Source organism: Solanum verrucosum, unplaced genomic scaffold (genome assembly GCF_900185275.1).
Source record: "Solanum verrucosum unplaced genomic scaffold, falcon-dt-bn FXZP01000103.1, whole genome shotgun sequence".
Taxonomy (NCBI): domain Eukaryota; kingdom Viridiplantae; phylum Streptophyta; class Magnoliopsida; order Solanales; family Solanaceae; genus Solanum; species Solanum verrucosum.
The window spans coordinates 4,932,561-4,948,266 of record NW_026020048.1 but is presented as its reverse complement, the minus strand read 5'-3'; the positions used below and the strand labels follow the sequence as shown (position 1 = coordinate 4,948,266).

At 32.4% G+C, this 15,706-nt stretch overlaps 1 protein-coding gene across 1 annotated transcript; it reads right to left on the bottom strand.

Annotated features, from left to right (window-relative positions):
* Positions 1–2,713: 2,713 nt before the first annotated feature.
* On the bottom strand, positions 2,714–7,947 carry LOC125822024 (ultraviolet-B receptor UVR8-like). Its single transcript, XM_049501401.1, has 6 exons — positions 7,221–7,947; positions 6,352–6,561; positions 5,116–5,226; positions 3,512–3,880; positions 3,251–3,358; positions 2,714–3,027 (listed from the first exon to the last, which is right to left on the bottom strand). Exons 1-6 carry the CDS (start codon positions 7,557–7,559, stop codon positions 2,725–2,727), a joined length of 1,440 nt encoding a protein of 479 aa, XP_049357358.1. The 5' UTR covers positions 7,560–7,947; the 3' UTR covers positions 2,714–2,724.
* Positions 7,948–15,706: the final 7,759 nt, after the last annotated feature.

Sequence of the window (15,706 nt, the reverse complement as noted above, 5' to 3'; positions counted from 1 at the left end):
TTATTTTTTTTAGCTTTAATTTAAGAAAATGCCATGTGGCATTTAAAATACCCCACCTTCCACCATACCCACCCAACCCAATTGGAAACAAAAAAACCTACTCACTCAAATTAACCCAACTCATTTCATTTCAGTGTTTTCAGTTTCCATGCTCAAATGAAAAAAAATTAAAAATTTTGTGAGGGTTCTGGTGAGCTCTAAACAAGAGTCAATCGGTCTCAAAATTTTTAACTTACGACGGAAATTAGCATTTTTCACAAACTTCTTTGAAGTAGTAGATAGCTTAGATGATGCCCTAGATTTATTTGGAGTCATCTCGGAGATGAAATATTAGTGATAAATGAGAAGCATTTCTGCAGTTCGAATGATTCTTGAAATATGATTTTAGCTCCAACGTGAAATGTCAACGAGTCATTGATGATTCTATCTCATTTTTGAATGTTTCAAACATGTTCATTTCATTACTAAATGATACAAAAGTTGATAAATCCATTACATAAGGACTAATAAGATTCATCAAAAGTTGTCATAAACCATTACAATGAACCAAAAGTTACTTAGGCACAAATCACAAATCTGCAACCGAGCCTTGGAATCTAATATTTAAAGTTTGCAAATTCAGAAATATAGTAGTATCCACGGGGCATTTTTCCTTCATTGTCAGTTGATTCACTCTCTTCTTCTTTACTTCAGCTTGTAATTGACTGGTAGTGAATGCTTCCTTGCCCTTCCAAGTAGTTTTATTTGGAGAATATGACAGATCCGAAGGGTCGAGATTCCTCTCGCATCCCCTTTAAAAGCAATCCTTGTTTGATTCCCATGTTTCCTATTCCTTCAAATATTTAAGACCTCTTTTCCATCCTTGTTTTTGTCTCACAAATTACCATTGGCTTCAATGGTGGATCTTCTACATTCCCGATCTCAGGATCGTAAAGCTCACCGGATCCTAACAATTTTTTTTATTTTTGTTTCTGTTGAGGCGGAAACGATGAAATGAAATGGATAAAGTTAATTTGAGTGGGTGAGTTTTTTTTGTTTCCAATTGGATCGGGTGTGTATGGTGGAAGGTGGGGTATTTTAAATGACACGTGGCATTTTCTTAAATTAAAGCTAAAAAAATTATTTTTTAAATTTATTAAATATTAATTTGTTAAGTAAAAGGGCATATATGAGCCATTTCTTTAACGACAAGGGCATATATGAGCCATTTTTTAAATGGAGGGTATATCAGCTCCAAATCATAAAGTTTAGGGGTAAATCAGGACTTTTTCCCTATAATGTATCCGTTGCAATTCTATATATTATGATTGAATACATAATTTATAGAATTGTGACTAATGCATTATAAGAAGGGAAATAGAAACTTATTGGTATTCATTTTTTCATTTGAAATACAAAATCATACTGAAATACAACCTGATATTTGATATACTAACTTAGTAAGACATATTTTGTATTTTATTTGGCTAAAGCAATATAATTTTTATGAATACATAATATATAAAATTACGACGAATACATCATAAGAAGGGGAATACAAAATTATTGATATTCATTATGCGTTTGATATACAAAATGATATTGAAATACAACCTAATATTTGAAATAAAAACTGAGCCAGAAAATACTTTATGCAAATTTAAAATGAAATAATAATATATCAAAACTAGATATTGAAATATAAATACAATTTATTTTGAATACAACTTATTCTATGTATTATGTATTCATCGCGTATTTTTCAATATCATTTCGATTTACAACTAATTTGTATTTATATTTTGGTATATACTTCACAACTGCCTTTATTTTTGTACTTGAACTAGAATGCCAAAGAGTTGTATTCATCATAAATCAATACCAACAATTTTTATATTTTAAATTAGTTATACATATCATTAGGTATTCGAATACATTTCAGATGAACACATATTCAAAGAAGTTCAAACATTTAAATATTCAAAACAGAGGGCATTAGAAATTTTCCAACACTTCCACTCATATAAGATATAAAATACAAACTACTGTTTTAAAAAAAAAATTGAAATTCTTAAGAACAAAGGGAAAAAAATGCTAGAAAGAAAAATGGCAACATATGCTCTTTCAAAAACGTAGCTGATGTTAAATTTTAATTTTTTTTTTATCTTTTTTGAAATTTTCTGTTCGATGATTTTCTCTATTCTGTTATTAATTATTTGTATTCTTTCAAATTAATCAAAATAAAATAAATACATAACTCAGCCCTTAACAAACTAAAATATTGAAGACAATTGCATATCGTGTGAATTTATGTTTGGGTAATTGAAGACGATTGCAGCGAGGTAGAAATTGTGACTCTTTTTAACATGTTGAAAGTCTCCATTAAAGAGTAATTGATCTTTTCAAGACTTTAATTAATGTTGTTTTCTGCTCTTCTGTACCTGGGATGAGGAAGAGGTTGTAATGAACTTCAGAAGACAATAATGTATGATTGTTTATTTGTATCATACAACAAAATATTTCTTTACACAAGAACACTAACAAAAGATTTAATCAATAAACAAATAAAAAACAAAGCAAAACATTTAAAGTCCTTTTTTGAAATGTTATATAACACTCTACAAACAATATTGGTCTGGTCAATATACATTATTTGATTAGTAACATGTACTAGACGACTTTGGCACTTTAGTGCTCGATACTAGTACATTCTTGTACGAGGCGTGTTTTCCGCTATTGCTTGCATTATTCATGCAACATTTCAGTAGGTTCAAGGCATCCCCTTACTGCATCATGCCCAAGTTGGGCTCTTTCGTTGTCTCCAAATCCAAAGACTCGTCCACAATTTGTAACAACTACGGTGTGGTATAAGCCAGTGCTAATTTGAGATATGTGATGGGATCTCAAGCTCTCCAGGATCCGAGGCTTCAAAACTTTATCTGATGCTCCTCTGTCAAGGAATCCGAGGCTACCAAAGCCCATCCAGCCAAAGCCATAAACAGAACCATTGTCCACCAGGACAAACGTTTTCCTCTTGCTTGCACAAACCTACCAAAATCATAAAATTTAATACAAGTAAATGATTAAAAGACGGGGCAGGCAAAATAAAGCTAGGACTAGGAAGACTGTTATATATTTTACAAGCCTTGAATTATTTTGTATCATATTACTTGCGTTATACACTAGTTTGAGTTATTTCATGTTTCCAAATGTTGCCTTAGTTAATACTGGGCTTGTAATGTCGACTAGCAAATGTAAAAGAATGCCAGACCTGAACTGCTAGATGGCTCTTAAGGCTGGTCAAGTGTGACGGAGTAGTCTTATCAATCTCATCACCATGCCCCAATGCACCACAATAACCTTTCCCCCAAGTATATACCTGAAATCACAAAAATCAATCGTCAGTCGTCACTAGCACTTTATTCTTTTCTGCAGTTATTTTTTCCCGGTGTATAGTGGTAAGTCAACCAACTTTTAGCATACATCTTAAATGAAATTATACTATCGTGTTATTTTAGTTACAATGACTTACATATCCAGTGGAATCCAGTGCCACAACATGCTCATCGCCAGCAGAAACACGAGCCACATTAATGCCCTTCCTCTTAAACGACTGGATTGCACGTGGCTGAAGTTCATTCTGCTGTTCTCCATGACCAAGGCAGAAATTAGTACCCGAACCAAAAGAGTACAGAGTGCCATCATCAGACACCGCAAGTGCATAACTAGGACCAGCAGCAATCTGAACTATAGAACCAATAGATGCCAGTAATTCTATGCATGTCGGTGTTGGCCTATCCGACGTGTCACCATGACCAAGTTGACCATGTGCGTTAGTTCCGCATGTGAAAACATGACCTTTCCTAGTGAGAAACATAGTAAAACTGAGACCTGCAGCAACCTGAACCAGTTCCAACAGTAGTGAGCATTGTATTCATGACAAAACTTAACGGCAACATCCTCCTGTAGGACAATGAAGTGTTTTTTATCTCTACCATGCAATTTACACAGCATAAAAATTTCCAATTGGTTAAATTCATTAAATGATGACTGGAACCCCATGTAGCATTAATTCGGCAATTTATTTATTATTCCCTCCTATTCAATTTGTTTGTCATACTTCACTTTTTAGTATGTTTCAAAAAGAATGTCTCTTTCCTTGTTAGGCAACTCTTTAATTCCAACTTACCACATGGAATGTTTAAGACACAAGATTAAAGGGCATTTTAATACATTCCATATATCCTATTCAAAAATCTTCCTTACTTAAGAAACTCCGTGTCTAATCAAAATCAGACAAATCAATTGAAACGGAGAGAGTATTTTTTCAAAGATACTACAAAAGTAAGCCCAACTTTAAAGAAAAACGAACCCAAAACATTTACAGACAATGACAAAATGCAGAAGAGCATCACATACACATTGCTGGGAACCAATTAGATCCGCATTAGCACCATAACACCTACAATGGTATTTCCAATTTGCAACTAAAACTAATGGACATTTCATAGGTGTTGCCTAACACTGTTTCTCACCTTCAGTAGTTGTATGGGAAATAGAAGATTTATCCTTGTGATGCATGGGTCTTCTGATTTTGGATCTTAAAAATACCTTTGTTTTCATTTTTAGCCTTCATTTATTCAACAGTGGCTTGCCGATCCATTTTTATCAAAAAGCATTTCAAGAAATGACAGATAGCTTATTGCAATTAAACATAGGAACAAGAAGGTGTTTATGTCATTCACAACTTGAATTATGCTATTAAAACTTAACGGAGTTTATCCTTCGGTTCCTTATTTCTTTCGTAGCTGGTCTTGATAAGAGAGACCAGAAATTCCTGGCAGATTCTAAAATCCTCCTAGTATCATCACTTTAAGTTGCAGATATTTCAAATCATCACAATCATTTTTCTTTTCCAGTTCTCCTCCAAACAAAAGAATAAATCTTGACGCAGTACCGTTTATTCCCATAAATTGATCTAGTAGAACTAAAAGATCCACTTAGTCGTAAACCATATATAGAATCTCAATCTCTATTAACTTACCTTTTCAAAAAAAAAAAAAGAATCCTGATCTGTTTACATGTATTGAGGTAACCCGTCAATTAGATGACACAACATGATAGAAAGAAATTTACCTGCTTGACAGGAATATTCTTCAATGCTTCAACCATTCTTGGCCTGAAGATTGGGCGTCCGGTGTCGCTATGCCCACAACAGTATGATGAGTTATCTCCACATGTGAACACCTATACCAAGAATTGTAAACCTCATGAATAATATAAAATTCATTCCAATAGTACGTATATACATTCTATGTTGTAGAAGAAGACAAAATTTGGCAGTTTTTAGCATATTTACAACAGAGAAAGATTCTCTAACACACTTTGAATATTGAAACCTACTGTGGACTATGATAAAGGGATATGTCTAAGCGGTACAACACTTGAGAGGCTCTCTCATCGTAAGGTGCACAGATCCGCTCGGTATAGATTTTTTTTTTTGTCTATCTTATTTTATTGCAGTAGCACTAGCCATTACAAATTGGCAGAATGATGACTGATTTTCTCCATAAGGGGAAGGAAAAAGTGAGCAGAAGTATTTGACCAGCACTTGGATAGAAACATAGGAGTAGAACCCTGGATTAGTGCACTATATTGATTAGGAACATCTCTAACTAAGGGAAATCACGACCACGTGTCTTTCAAAAACCCAACACTCTTGGGGTGAAGTAACGGAAAGCAAGCATGATATTCGATGGAATACAAGCTAAGCTGATAATCCAAAATGCTGGATATAATAGAAGTATTTGGAAGCTTTAGGTCTAAATAATGGATTGTCCATATTGTTATTATAACAATGGTGTTTGGGTCAGTTTACGCTCACCTTAACTATTCCTGTTACCTCCCACCAGCAAAGTATCGACTAACATTGTACACTAAAGCTTAGGCAAATAGGAAGAATTCACCTAGTATTTTTTGTTACTAGTCTCCAAGGTTAAAACCCACTAAATCCACTTCATTGACCACAACTTGCCAGTAAGTTTTAGGTCTAACTCATACTAAAATAGTAAGAATTTTTTTTGCAGAGTGGCATGGTGTGGCAGTTCTTGCATTTTTCAAAGTCAATATATATTTCAACAATATTAGTATCAGTCTTCCAAAGGAACCTCTCCTAAAATAATTCTCAAGAAAACAGAAAATGAGATTGGATTGCTTGTTTCCAATTACATTCTTCCTCTTTCACTTTCTTTACGTTACTCCTCAACAGAATGAGGATTTCCACATCATGCATGCAAAAAACAAAGTGCACGTAAAAGGTAAATTACTGTAATAAAAATAAGAGTAGTTGATAATATATGACGATTGCCAAACCTGTCCAGACCCTGTGACAAAAGCAGCATGATTATGCGAAGCTGAAACTTGGGCAACTTGTACGGGAACAGGAAAGCTAATTCGAGTAAATTCCACACACTGAGTTGTTTCAGGCCCATGACCAAGGACACCGCATAAACTGGAACCACAAGAGTATGCTGCTGAATCATTGATTAGCAGTGTGTGATACCTGCCACTCCTTATTTGCATCTGCCGATAACTTGTTACAGTAAGTAACAACAAATGATGAAGTCCTAGCTGCAGATTATTCTAGTAGAGGGAGTAACTAAAATCTAGAGATATTAAGATCAGAAAGATAGAAATCAATCAGCAACTAAACCTCAATCACAAAATAGTGAGATCGGCTCTATGAATAATCGTTATCCATTCCATTCTATTTAGTCTCATTTCTTTGCAATACTAAATACTTCACTAAACCTTACATAAAATTCCCTAACCAAACAAAAAAAGATACCCTAGTACTGACTGCTATGTGTGAAGCAGAGGAATCACACGCTCCATCCTGTTGAAGACTCCAAATTTTCACTAAGGGGTTTAAAATATGAAGAAGTAAACACATGAAGAAGCCGAAGGGGGTTCAAAATACGAAGAAGTAAACACACGAAGAAGTCGAAGGGGGTTCAAAGAGTGTCATTTTTGGCCCTATCTGGCTCCGCCCCTGGCCTCCATCAACAAGCATATCTCATGACTAACAACAACAAAAATAGTGTCTTAAAACATTCCATCCATCTATGTGTGTATTTTGATAAGTAACATTTCAACCATATATTTATTAGTCCTAAAATAGCAATCAACCAAACAAATTAAACATTGGTAAATGAATTATAAGTTTTGCAAAGAAATAGTACATTGCCTGCAGAGGTTTCAACCATGTCAGAGGACTGTTCCACAGCCATCAAGAACCTCAAAAGACGCTTCCAATTGCCGTTACATCGCTTCAACAGCTCTTCCTGAGCATTACAATGCAAAGAAGCATAGATTGGACTCAATCCACTAAGCTGAAAAGCAGCATAATCTACCAAAGACTTGAACTTTTTAGGAAACAAACCATGTGTTCCCCTAAAAGTCCTTGAAGTTAGCTCTAAACTTATTAAATCAATAACAGCTAATCGACCCGACATCAATATTTCAAGAATCAAATGAACTGGCAAATCCTCCATTGAAGTTGACCTCAAACGATCCCCCATTTTCCCTTCACAAAAACAATCTTTTAAACGAAAATGGAATCAATTAACACACTTTATCAAGAAATATCAAATGTAAGAAAATTAAATGAAATTGAATAAGAAAATGAAGGGCTTGGAGGGGAAATCTTATAATCTAAGTCGAAATAAATCATCAAGAAACAACAACCCCAAACACAAACATGAACAAACAAAACAAAATTAAACTTTTTTTCTAGCAAATTACAAGAAAAAACTCCAAAACCCCACAAAGATAGGAACTTTATAAACACAAATTTGAGCAAATATCGGATCTATGAATGAAAATTGAGTTGTGGGGTCCTTGATAAACAAGAAATTAAGCTAAAAGTAGGTAAAGAAACAGTCCAATAGTGGAATTTTTTTCATTATATAGAAGTGGGAAAAGAAGAAAGCGACTAAGAGTTAAAGCTTTAATAAACCGAAATTCTGACTGAAGAATAAAGTATTAAAGATTAACAAGCAAAAATGTCCAACTGGGAAACACATCAAATTTACAGGCGAAGATTTCTCCTCTTTTTTTTTCTTTCATTCATGTTCTCTTTTTTTTTTAAATTTCCGCTAGGCACAATTAAATTTGAATTTATCTTTAAAAAATTATAAAACGTTCTTTAATAAAGATAATTTTATAACTAGAGTTTAAATTCTGACTATAAAATTTGATTTTATATTTGAATTTTTTTAGGAATTTTACTCATAATAGTTTTATAACAGTAATCAAATAATAACAAAATTTGATTTGTCAAAGTTTTAACTTTTAAATTCATAATTGAATGAGAGCTTAATTAAGGATGAAAAATACTTATTACTCTTTTACATAATAATTCTTGTTTATTTTCCCCCTTTTTTTGGGTTGTTGTTTGTTTTGATTGGGCAAATAATGCTCTAATTGTTTTTTAATTTTTTTTCTTTTTGGATTGATTATTATGTAAAAGTTGCATGTTAGCATACACTACTATGGGTCATGTCTTTTCCTTTTTGAATTGATTGTTAGATCTTTTAAAAAATATGTATATTTAGGGTTATTCAAAATCAATAATTTGCTAAATTTGGATCGCGCATTGCAAGACTCATTCGGGGGTGGCGCTCCCAACAAGATTTTCTCCATATCCAGAGCTCAAACTCGAGACCTCTGGTTAAGGGTGAAGCACTCCCACCAGTGCACCACAATCCATGTTGGTTTGTTTTACTACACTTATGAGTCTTTTGTTGTAAAGAATAATACCAAACAGTCTTAGAATTAAATTATAATGTTGTTTAATTTGTTATTTGTTTTATATAACTTATTTCGAAATTAATAATTAGTATCAAAATAAGTTATCCCTTCCTTTTAATGGCATAGCAATCTTGGGATAAAATAGGTAAATAACAAAAACACCCATTTAAACCCTTTTTTAAACGGCATTATCCACATTCATGAAAGGTATTTTCGTGAATAAATAATTTGTTCTTAAAATTTATACCAATGCACATTATTTTGAATAATACACACAACTAGGGGTGTTCACGGGTCGGTTTGGATCGGATATTGATCAAAATCAAAACCAACTCAATTTAATCGATTTTTAAATTATCAAAACCAAACCAAACCAAATATAATAAACATTTATCGGTTTCGATTTGGTTTAGTTCGGTTATTCGGTTATTAACCATACACAAAAATAAAAGAAACAATTCATTCAAAATGTGAAAAAAGTGACAACAATCCATTCAAAACGTAAAATAGTTAGAATGACTTAAATTACTGAATTTTTGATCACTAAATTTACTATCAGTAAAGCTTTAAAATTCACTATATTGACCTAGAAGGAAGAGACAATAACATTTTCAGTCCCACAAAGAATTGTCATAGACACTCATATACATGAAATCAATAAGATAAATATTTCATCTTGGACATTTTTGTTTTCAATAAGTAAATTATAAAGAAATTTTAATGAAAATATGTATAAGATCTTTAAAATCTATATACTACCTTAAAAGCATGAACTCCCAAACTTGAATGTTGAATTACTATAATACCCCAAATTAAAAGCACTCAATTTACTTTATTTATTAGTTTAATTAATTTTATTATATTGAAAGTAGACACCTTTTCAAATTAAATGATTGTGACTTTTTCAATGAGTTGTGACTTTTTCAAAGGGTTGTGACTTTTTTGACGGGTTGTTCACTTTTTCTGACTTTTCCGAAGGGTTGTGACTTTTCTAAAGTGTTGTGCCTTTTCATATGAATTGTGTCTTTTTCAAAGAATTGTGACTTGTTAGATAAGCAGTGACTTTTTCAAAAGGTTGTGACTTTTCGGATAAGACACAATTAACACATATTCATACTAATATTTGATAGTTATAAATGAGGGGTTTCCTCACACTTTTAAACTACAATTTTTTTCCTCCTTCAAAAAATCTCAAGTGTTATTTGCAAAAAATGATTAAGTTTGAAATTCAACAAAATTCGAGGTACCTTATAAGAAAGAGTTGGTGAAAAAATTGTAGCAAATCATTCATTAATTCACACTCGTATTTTTTCTTACCATTTTCATGAGTTAACAATGAATAAAAGTTATAGGAGAGATAACAATATTAAACAAATATGAAAAAAAAACATATGATTTGGGTAAGATATTTCTTCTTTGTTTTCTTATTTTTTATTCTCTTCCCTCAAACGAAGGAGTTTCTTCCTAATTTTGTTAAAACAATGGCTATCAACGTAGTCCATTGAATTATTAGTTTTGATGTTAAATTCAGTATTTCAAAATTAATTTTTACTTTTACTTATAATATGAAAACATAGCCATGATAATAATTATTTTTTAATGGATATGTATGTAGAAAAGAACGGAGAAAGTAAAGTGTTGGTGACAAGAATTAAATCAAATGGAACACTAGAGTACTGAATATAACATGAACATATATTTTCGTCTTCCTTCTTTATTGACCATGTATTGTTCCATATAATTTTTCTTTATGTCACAAAACAACCAATTAAATCTATACTTCTTCACTACTCGTACAAGTTTGACGGAGTTAAGCTGTATTGAGGGAATCTTTTTGTCTCAATCAATCAAGAATGCCCGAGATACACTCTTTACTAGCTATATAAAAATAGATAAGAAAATAGTGATTGATCATAAGATGATCTTAAATCAAATTAACGATTCTATAAATAATACTTTAAATTTTATTCATCTATTAATTTTTATCATTGAAAAATTTAAATATTTTATATCATGATACAACTTCTATAAGATAATAGATACTTTCATTAGACAACAACTATAACATATGTATGCGGCAGAAAAAAGGAGAAGACTACAATTCCACAAAGATAAGATGAAAACTTAATGAAATGAAATATTTTTACCATAGGTGATGTTATTCATATATTAAAATTAAATTATTATACTAAAGTATATATAACCATCATTCATAACAATCAAGTGCACTTTTTTTGGTAAAATTACCTCTCTATGATAGACTTACTCAAATATTAATTGAATAATAATATTTTATAAATGATATGTTACATATAAAGATAAAATATTGAAATACTTATGATAATTTTTATTAGTGTCATGCACATACTAAATTTCAAGTATGAATATTTAAGACAAAATTTCTACTTAAATGATTCACATCATTTATGTTCATAACCTCAATAGGAAAGGCTATTGGTGACATTTTTTGAATGAATATTTTTTTTTCTGTTTTGTTGGTTAGATTTGTTTACAAAATTGAGTGGAGTAAGAAATAATATTATTAAAGAATGTCACTTTCTTTCATATATAAATTTTGAATGTATTTTGAAATGTTTTAACTTTTAATGATATCTGATCATTTTGATTTCAAAATACAAGTAGCTCTGTGACAATGTGTATTAATAATTTAAAAACACTTATCCTATGTTTGTTCAATTATAACTATTTACTAAAAAAACTTTAATTTAGTAATATTAATTCTATTTTACAACATCATATACTATATCTATGATACATACATGCAACGCACGTGCCGTAAAATTAGTTATTTTAAAAGATACGACCTTTCATGATCGATAAATTAACACTTCTGTTAGAAAAGAACATAATCTCAAAACCCTAAGGGGCCGTTTGGTTACTGGTTAGAGTTATGCATATATTAGTTATGTATGTATTAGTTATGTAGGTATTAGTTATGCAGGTATTAGTTATGTAGGTATTAGTTATGCAGATATTAGTTATGTAGGTATTAATTATGCATATATTGGTTATGTAAGTATTCGTTATGCAGGTATTGTTTATGTAGATATTAATTATACAAATATTAGTTATGTAAGTATTATTTATGTAAGATTTCGTTACGTAGAAATTATAATACATATATTATTACTTATTGATTGTTTAATTTATTGTAAATTAATATACATTTTTTTTAAAAAAATAAAAAATTATAAAGCTTGTATCCAAGATAAAATGCAACGGGCCCTTGAGGGGGTGTTGGTGGGTGGGGGGGGGCTGGGGAAGTAGAAATCTATAGGTTGATGCGCACAAATAATAAAATGCAACAGTTCGGGGGGTGGGGGGGTGGGGTGGGGGCAAACAGTTTTCTGGGTGTGTTTGTTGGGCGAGGTGGAGGGGGAGGCAATCACGAAACTAAAAAAATTTGAGTTAGGGGCGTCCTTTTTTTTTTTTTTTAAATGACTCCTAAATCTTGTGAATTAATATTAATATACATTATTATTTACAAATAAATAATTAAGTAAACAAATTAAGGGTAAATATATAATTTTATTATTTTAATCCATGTAAAACTAATACCTTCATAACTTGTTCCACCTTCTACCCCGCATAAAATTATACATAGATTTTCCAATAAGTTATGTGAGTATTAGCTATGTAGAGTTACAAAAATGCAACCAAACACCACATAAATCAATACATGAATAACTTTTATACAACATTTGGAGACACACCAACCAAACATTGTATAAAATTTATACATGAATAATTTTGATTTTATTTACAAACCAAACATGGTATAAAATTAATACATAAATAACCAACTTATTCATGTATTAACTTTGCCCTTATCAAGTAACCAAACGGCCCCTAAAGTCACCTCTCTCACGCCCAACATCACCGACCCATCCCCGACCGGCGCCACGCCACGCACGCCACGATCCCCGGCCGGCGCCTTCTCCGCAGCAGCAGCAGAGGGCGGCAGTAGCAGAAGCAAAGGGCGTCAGCAGCAGCAGAGGGCGGCAGTAGCAGAAGCAAAGGGCGTCAGCAGCAGCAGAGGGCGGCAGCAGCAATCTTGGTAAGTTTTAAATTTTCCATTTGCTCATCAACAATTTGAAAAAGTTTAGGAATATCACTAAAACAAAAAAAAGACAACTCCAACTTATGCATTGACTTGTTTCAAGCCTAAAAAACCAATCTTGATTGTTGATATTAACTTGTCTGATTATCTAAAAGAGTTAATGTATGTGAGGTTTGCTGCTTCTACTGAGGGGAGTACTTAAGTGCATAGTATTGAGAATTGGAGTTTTTGAACTTGTGGATTTGGCCCTGTGAGGCATCCTCATAATGTTTCTGATAATACTGTGATTGTAAAGCCTCCGATTATTCAAGATTCTTGCCATAAACATCATAATAAGAGTCTTGGGTTGGGTTTTGGAATTGGTGGTCCAGCTTTCTTTTGTGCTTCTTGTAGCTTTTGGTTGGATTTCTGTCAAGAAATGGTGGTCTAGCTTTCTTTAAATTTGCACAAATAAGACATCTGTAACAGCAAAACGATGAAAATAAATCCAAAAAACATTGATCAATTGAAAATAGGAGTAACCTATTTTGAATTATCAAGAAAAAGAACTAGAGATGACATGGGAGGAAAGGAACTAGAGATGCTTATCCTTCGGGTGGCCCAGTGGTTTGAGCTTGGGACTTCCATGTTGGAGGTCTCAAGTTCGAAACCCCTTGCCAGCGAAAGCAAGGGGTTTGCCTTCTGGGTCGAGCTCGTCGCACCAGGCTTGCTTAGTGAGGGTTACCTTTCCTATGTGATTTGTGAGCTATTGCATAGGAGCGGGGGTTTTACCCTGTGCGCACCCAAAGGGTAGCGGCTGCGGGTTTCCCTTATCATCAAAAAAAAAAAAAAAACACAAACTTGTTTACTAATTGTTAACTGTTAATAATGATTGAAATCTCTCTATAATGACCATTGAAGAAATTCTTAATTGTTTCTTTTCTTGCTAGGCAACTGAGGAAGCTCAACATCTAAAAAAGTTGATACAAGACTATACTGCTTTTTTCATCAAAGTAGGAGATAAGGTTTGGTGTTTCTAAATTTCTAAAGTTCAAGTACAGTTGTTTTCTATAATGTGTTTGTGTCCATCTAGTTATTTATAAAAACAATATATTAAGTATGTATATTAATAAAATATATGTATATAATTCATCGGTTCGGTTTGGTTATTTCTTCGGTTTTTTCGAATAAAACCATAACCAAACCAAATACTATTGATTTTCAAAAATCTAAAACCAAGCCAAACCAAACCAAACCAAACCCAAATAAAATCGGTTTTATTTTATCGATTTGGTTTGGTTTTTCGGTTTGGATCGATTTTTATCCAAATCGTGAACACCCCAACACACAACAAACCAAAGCACTCACTTAGAAATATTAATTTAAACATAATTTATCTTATCATAATTAATCTATCACATTATAACTTGTATTCAAACCGGATCAAGACTCGGTTTAGACAGATTCAAATTACAATTCTACCCCTGACTAGTTCGTCTTCAGGGTTAGGGCTACGGCCTGGCTGATGCACATTCAAAAGTTGCGCTCAGCGCCATAGCTGCTCACTGCTTTCATCTCTCACGCCTCATTGAGACAGTGCTTCAATCCTCAATCACAGACGATAATTTCTGATTCAGAAGTGCAGAAGCTGTGTATCTAGGTAAAGTAGTGAACTCAGAAGCTGCGATTTCCTCGTCTCTCAGTCTACTCTTCCAACTGGTAAAGTTAATTTTCTGAATTTCACTATGCCAATTTGACCATAAAAGCTTGTGTGAGAGTAGGACTTGGATACAGTATTAGTATTTAGTGCCTGTTTGGATTAACTTATTTTTAGGTGATTTTGATTTTTAAGCACTTTTTAAGTTTTGTAGGTGGTTGGAAAAGTTAAAAAATTGCTTTTAAAAGTAGGTATCATCCTGTACGATTTTTTTTAGTAATGGCGATGATCATTTTTGTTTGTGGACAGTTGGGAAGCTTAGATTAGCTGTAATCTGTAAAGCCACCCTTTTTGAAACAAAAAAAAGTTGTATTATAGAACTACCAGTTTACTCAGCTTAAGGAAGATACATGGAAACAAGTAAAATTTTGTCATCTTTTTTTCCCTAGTGGAGAATATACTCGAAAGTCGAAAGAACCGTCACAACCTGACAGAGAACAACTATTTGGATGCCAAAAGCTAAAAAAAAAAGAGAGGAAAGAGAGAATCAAATCTTCATATCAAAAAGAAGGATACAACATGGGAAGGAACAAAACTTCAGCTACTTTATACCAAAAGCTTATAAATCATGAAGTGTATATCAAACCAAACGGGTAAAAACTTGAAAATGATCACTTTTTATTCGCTGTTGTAGTTCCATAAGAGCTAGCTTATCCTTTTTTCTTCATTGACACACCATACCTTTTTGAAACAAATTTTGAGTATCATAAGAAACACCAAATCAAACTTAGTTCTCTCATTTATTAAGAGGATTAGATGGAATTTTAATTTGTTTGTCTCATAAGAAAGAATAATAAATGAATTTGAATACTGATTTTTTGTTCGTAAAATATATCCTAGTCAGACGAAGGAATGCTGACATGACTCATGTTGTTTTGACTTCACAATTACTCAAATATAAGGAGATTTTAAGAAGTTAACAAAATTGATGTTCTGAAGCACAATAGTAATGCACAGGGTGATTGTCAGAAGAAGGTGTCTTGTTTGTTGTTTAATACGTAATACATTTGCTGCATTATGTCATTGATTGAAGTTTATGGGGCAGTATGGCATCTATATATAAAGTTGTTGTACAATGAAAAAGTAAGGTTTTCCTTCGTCATTGTTTTACACGTTCTCTTTTCTCTTTTCAGCTTTTC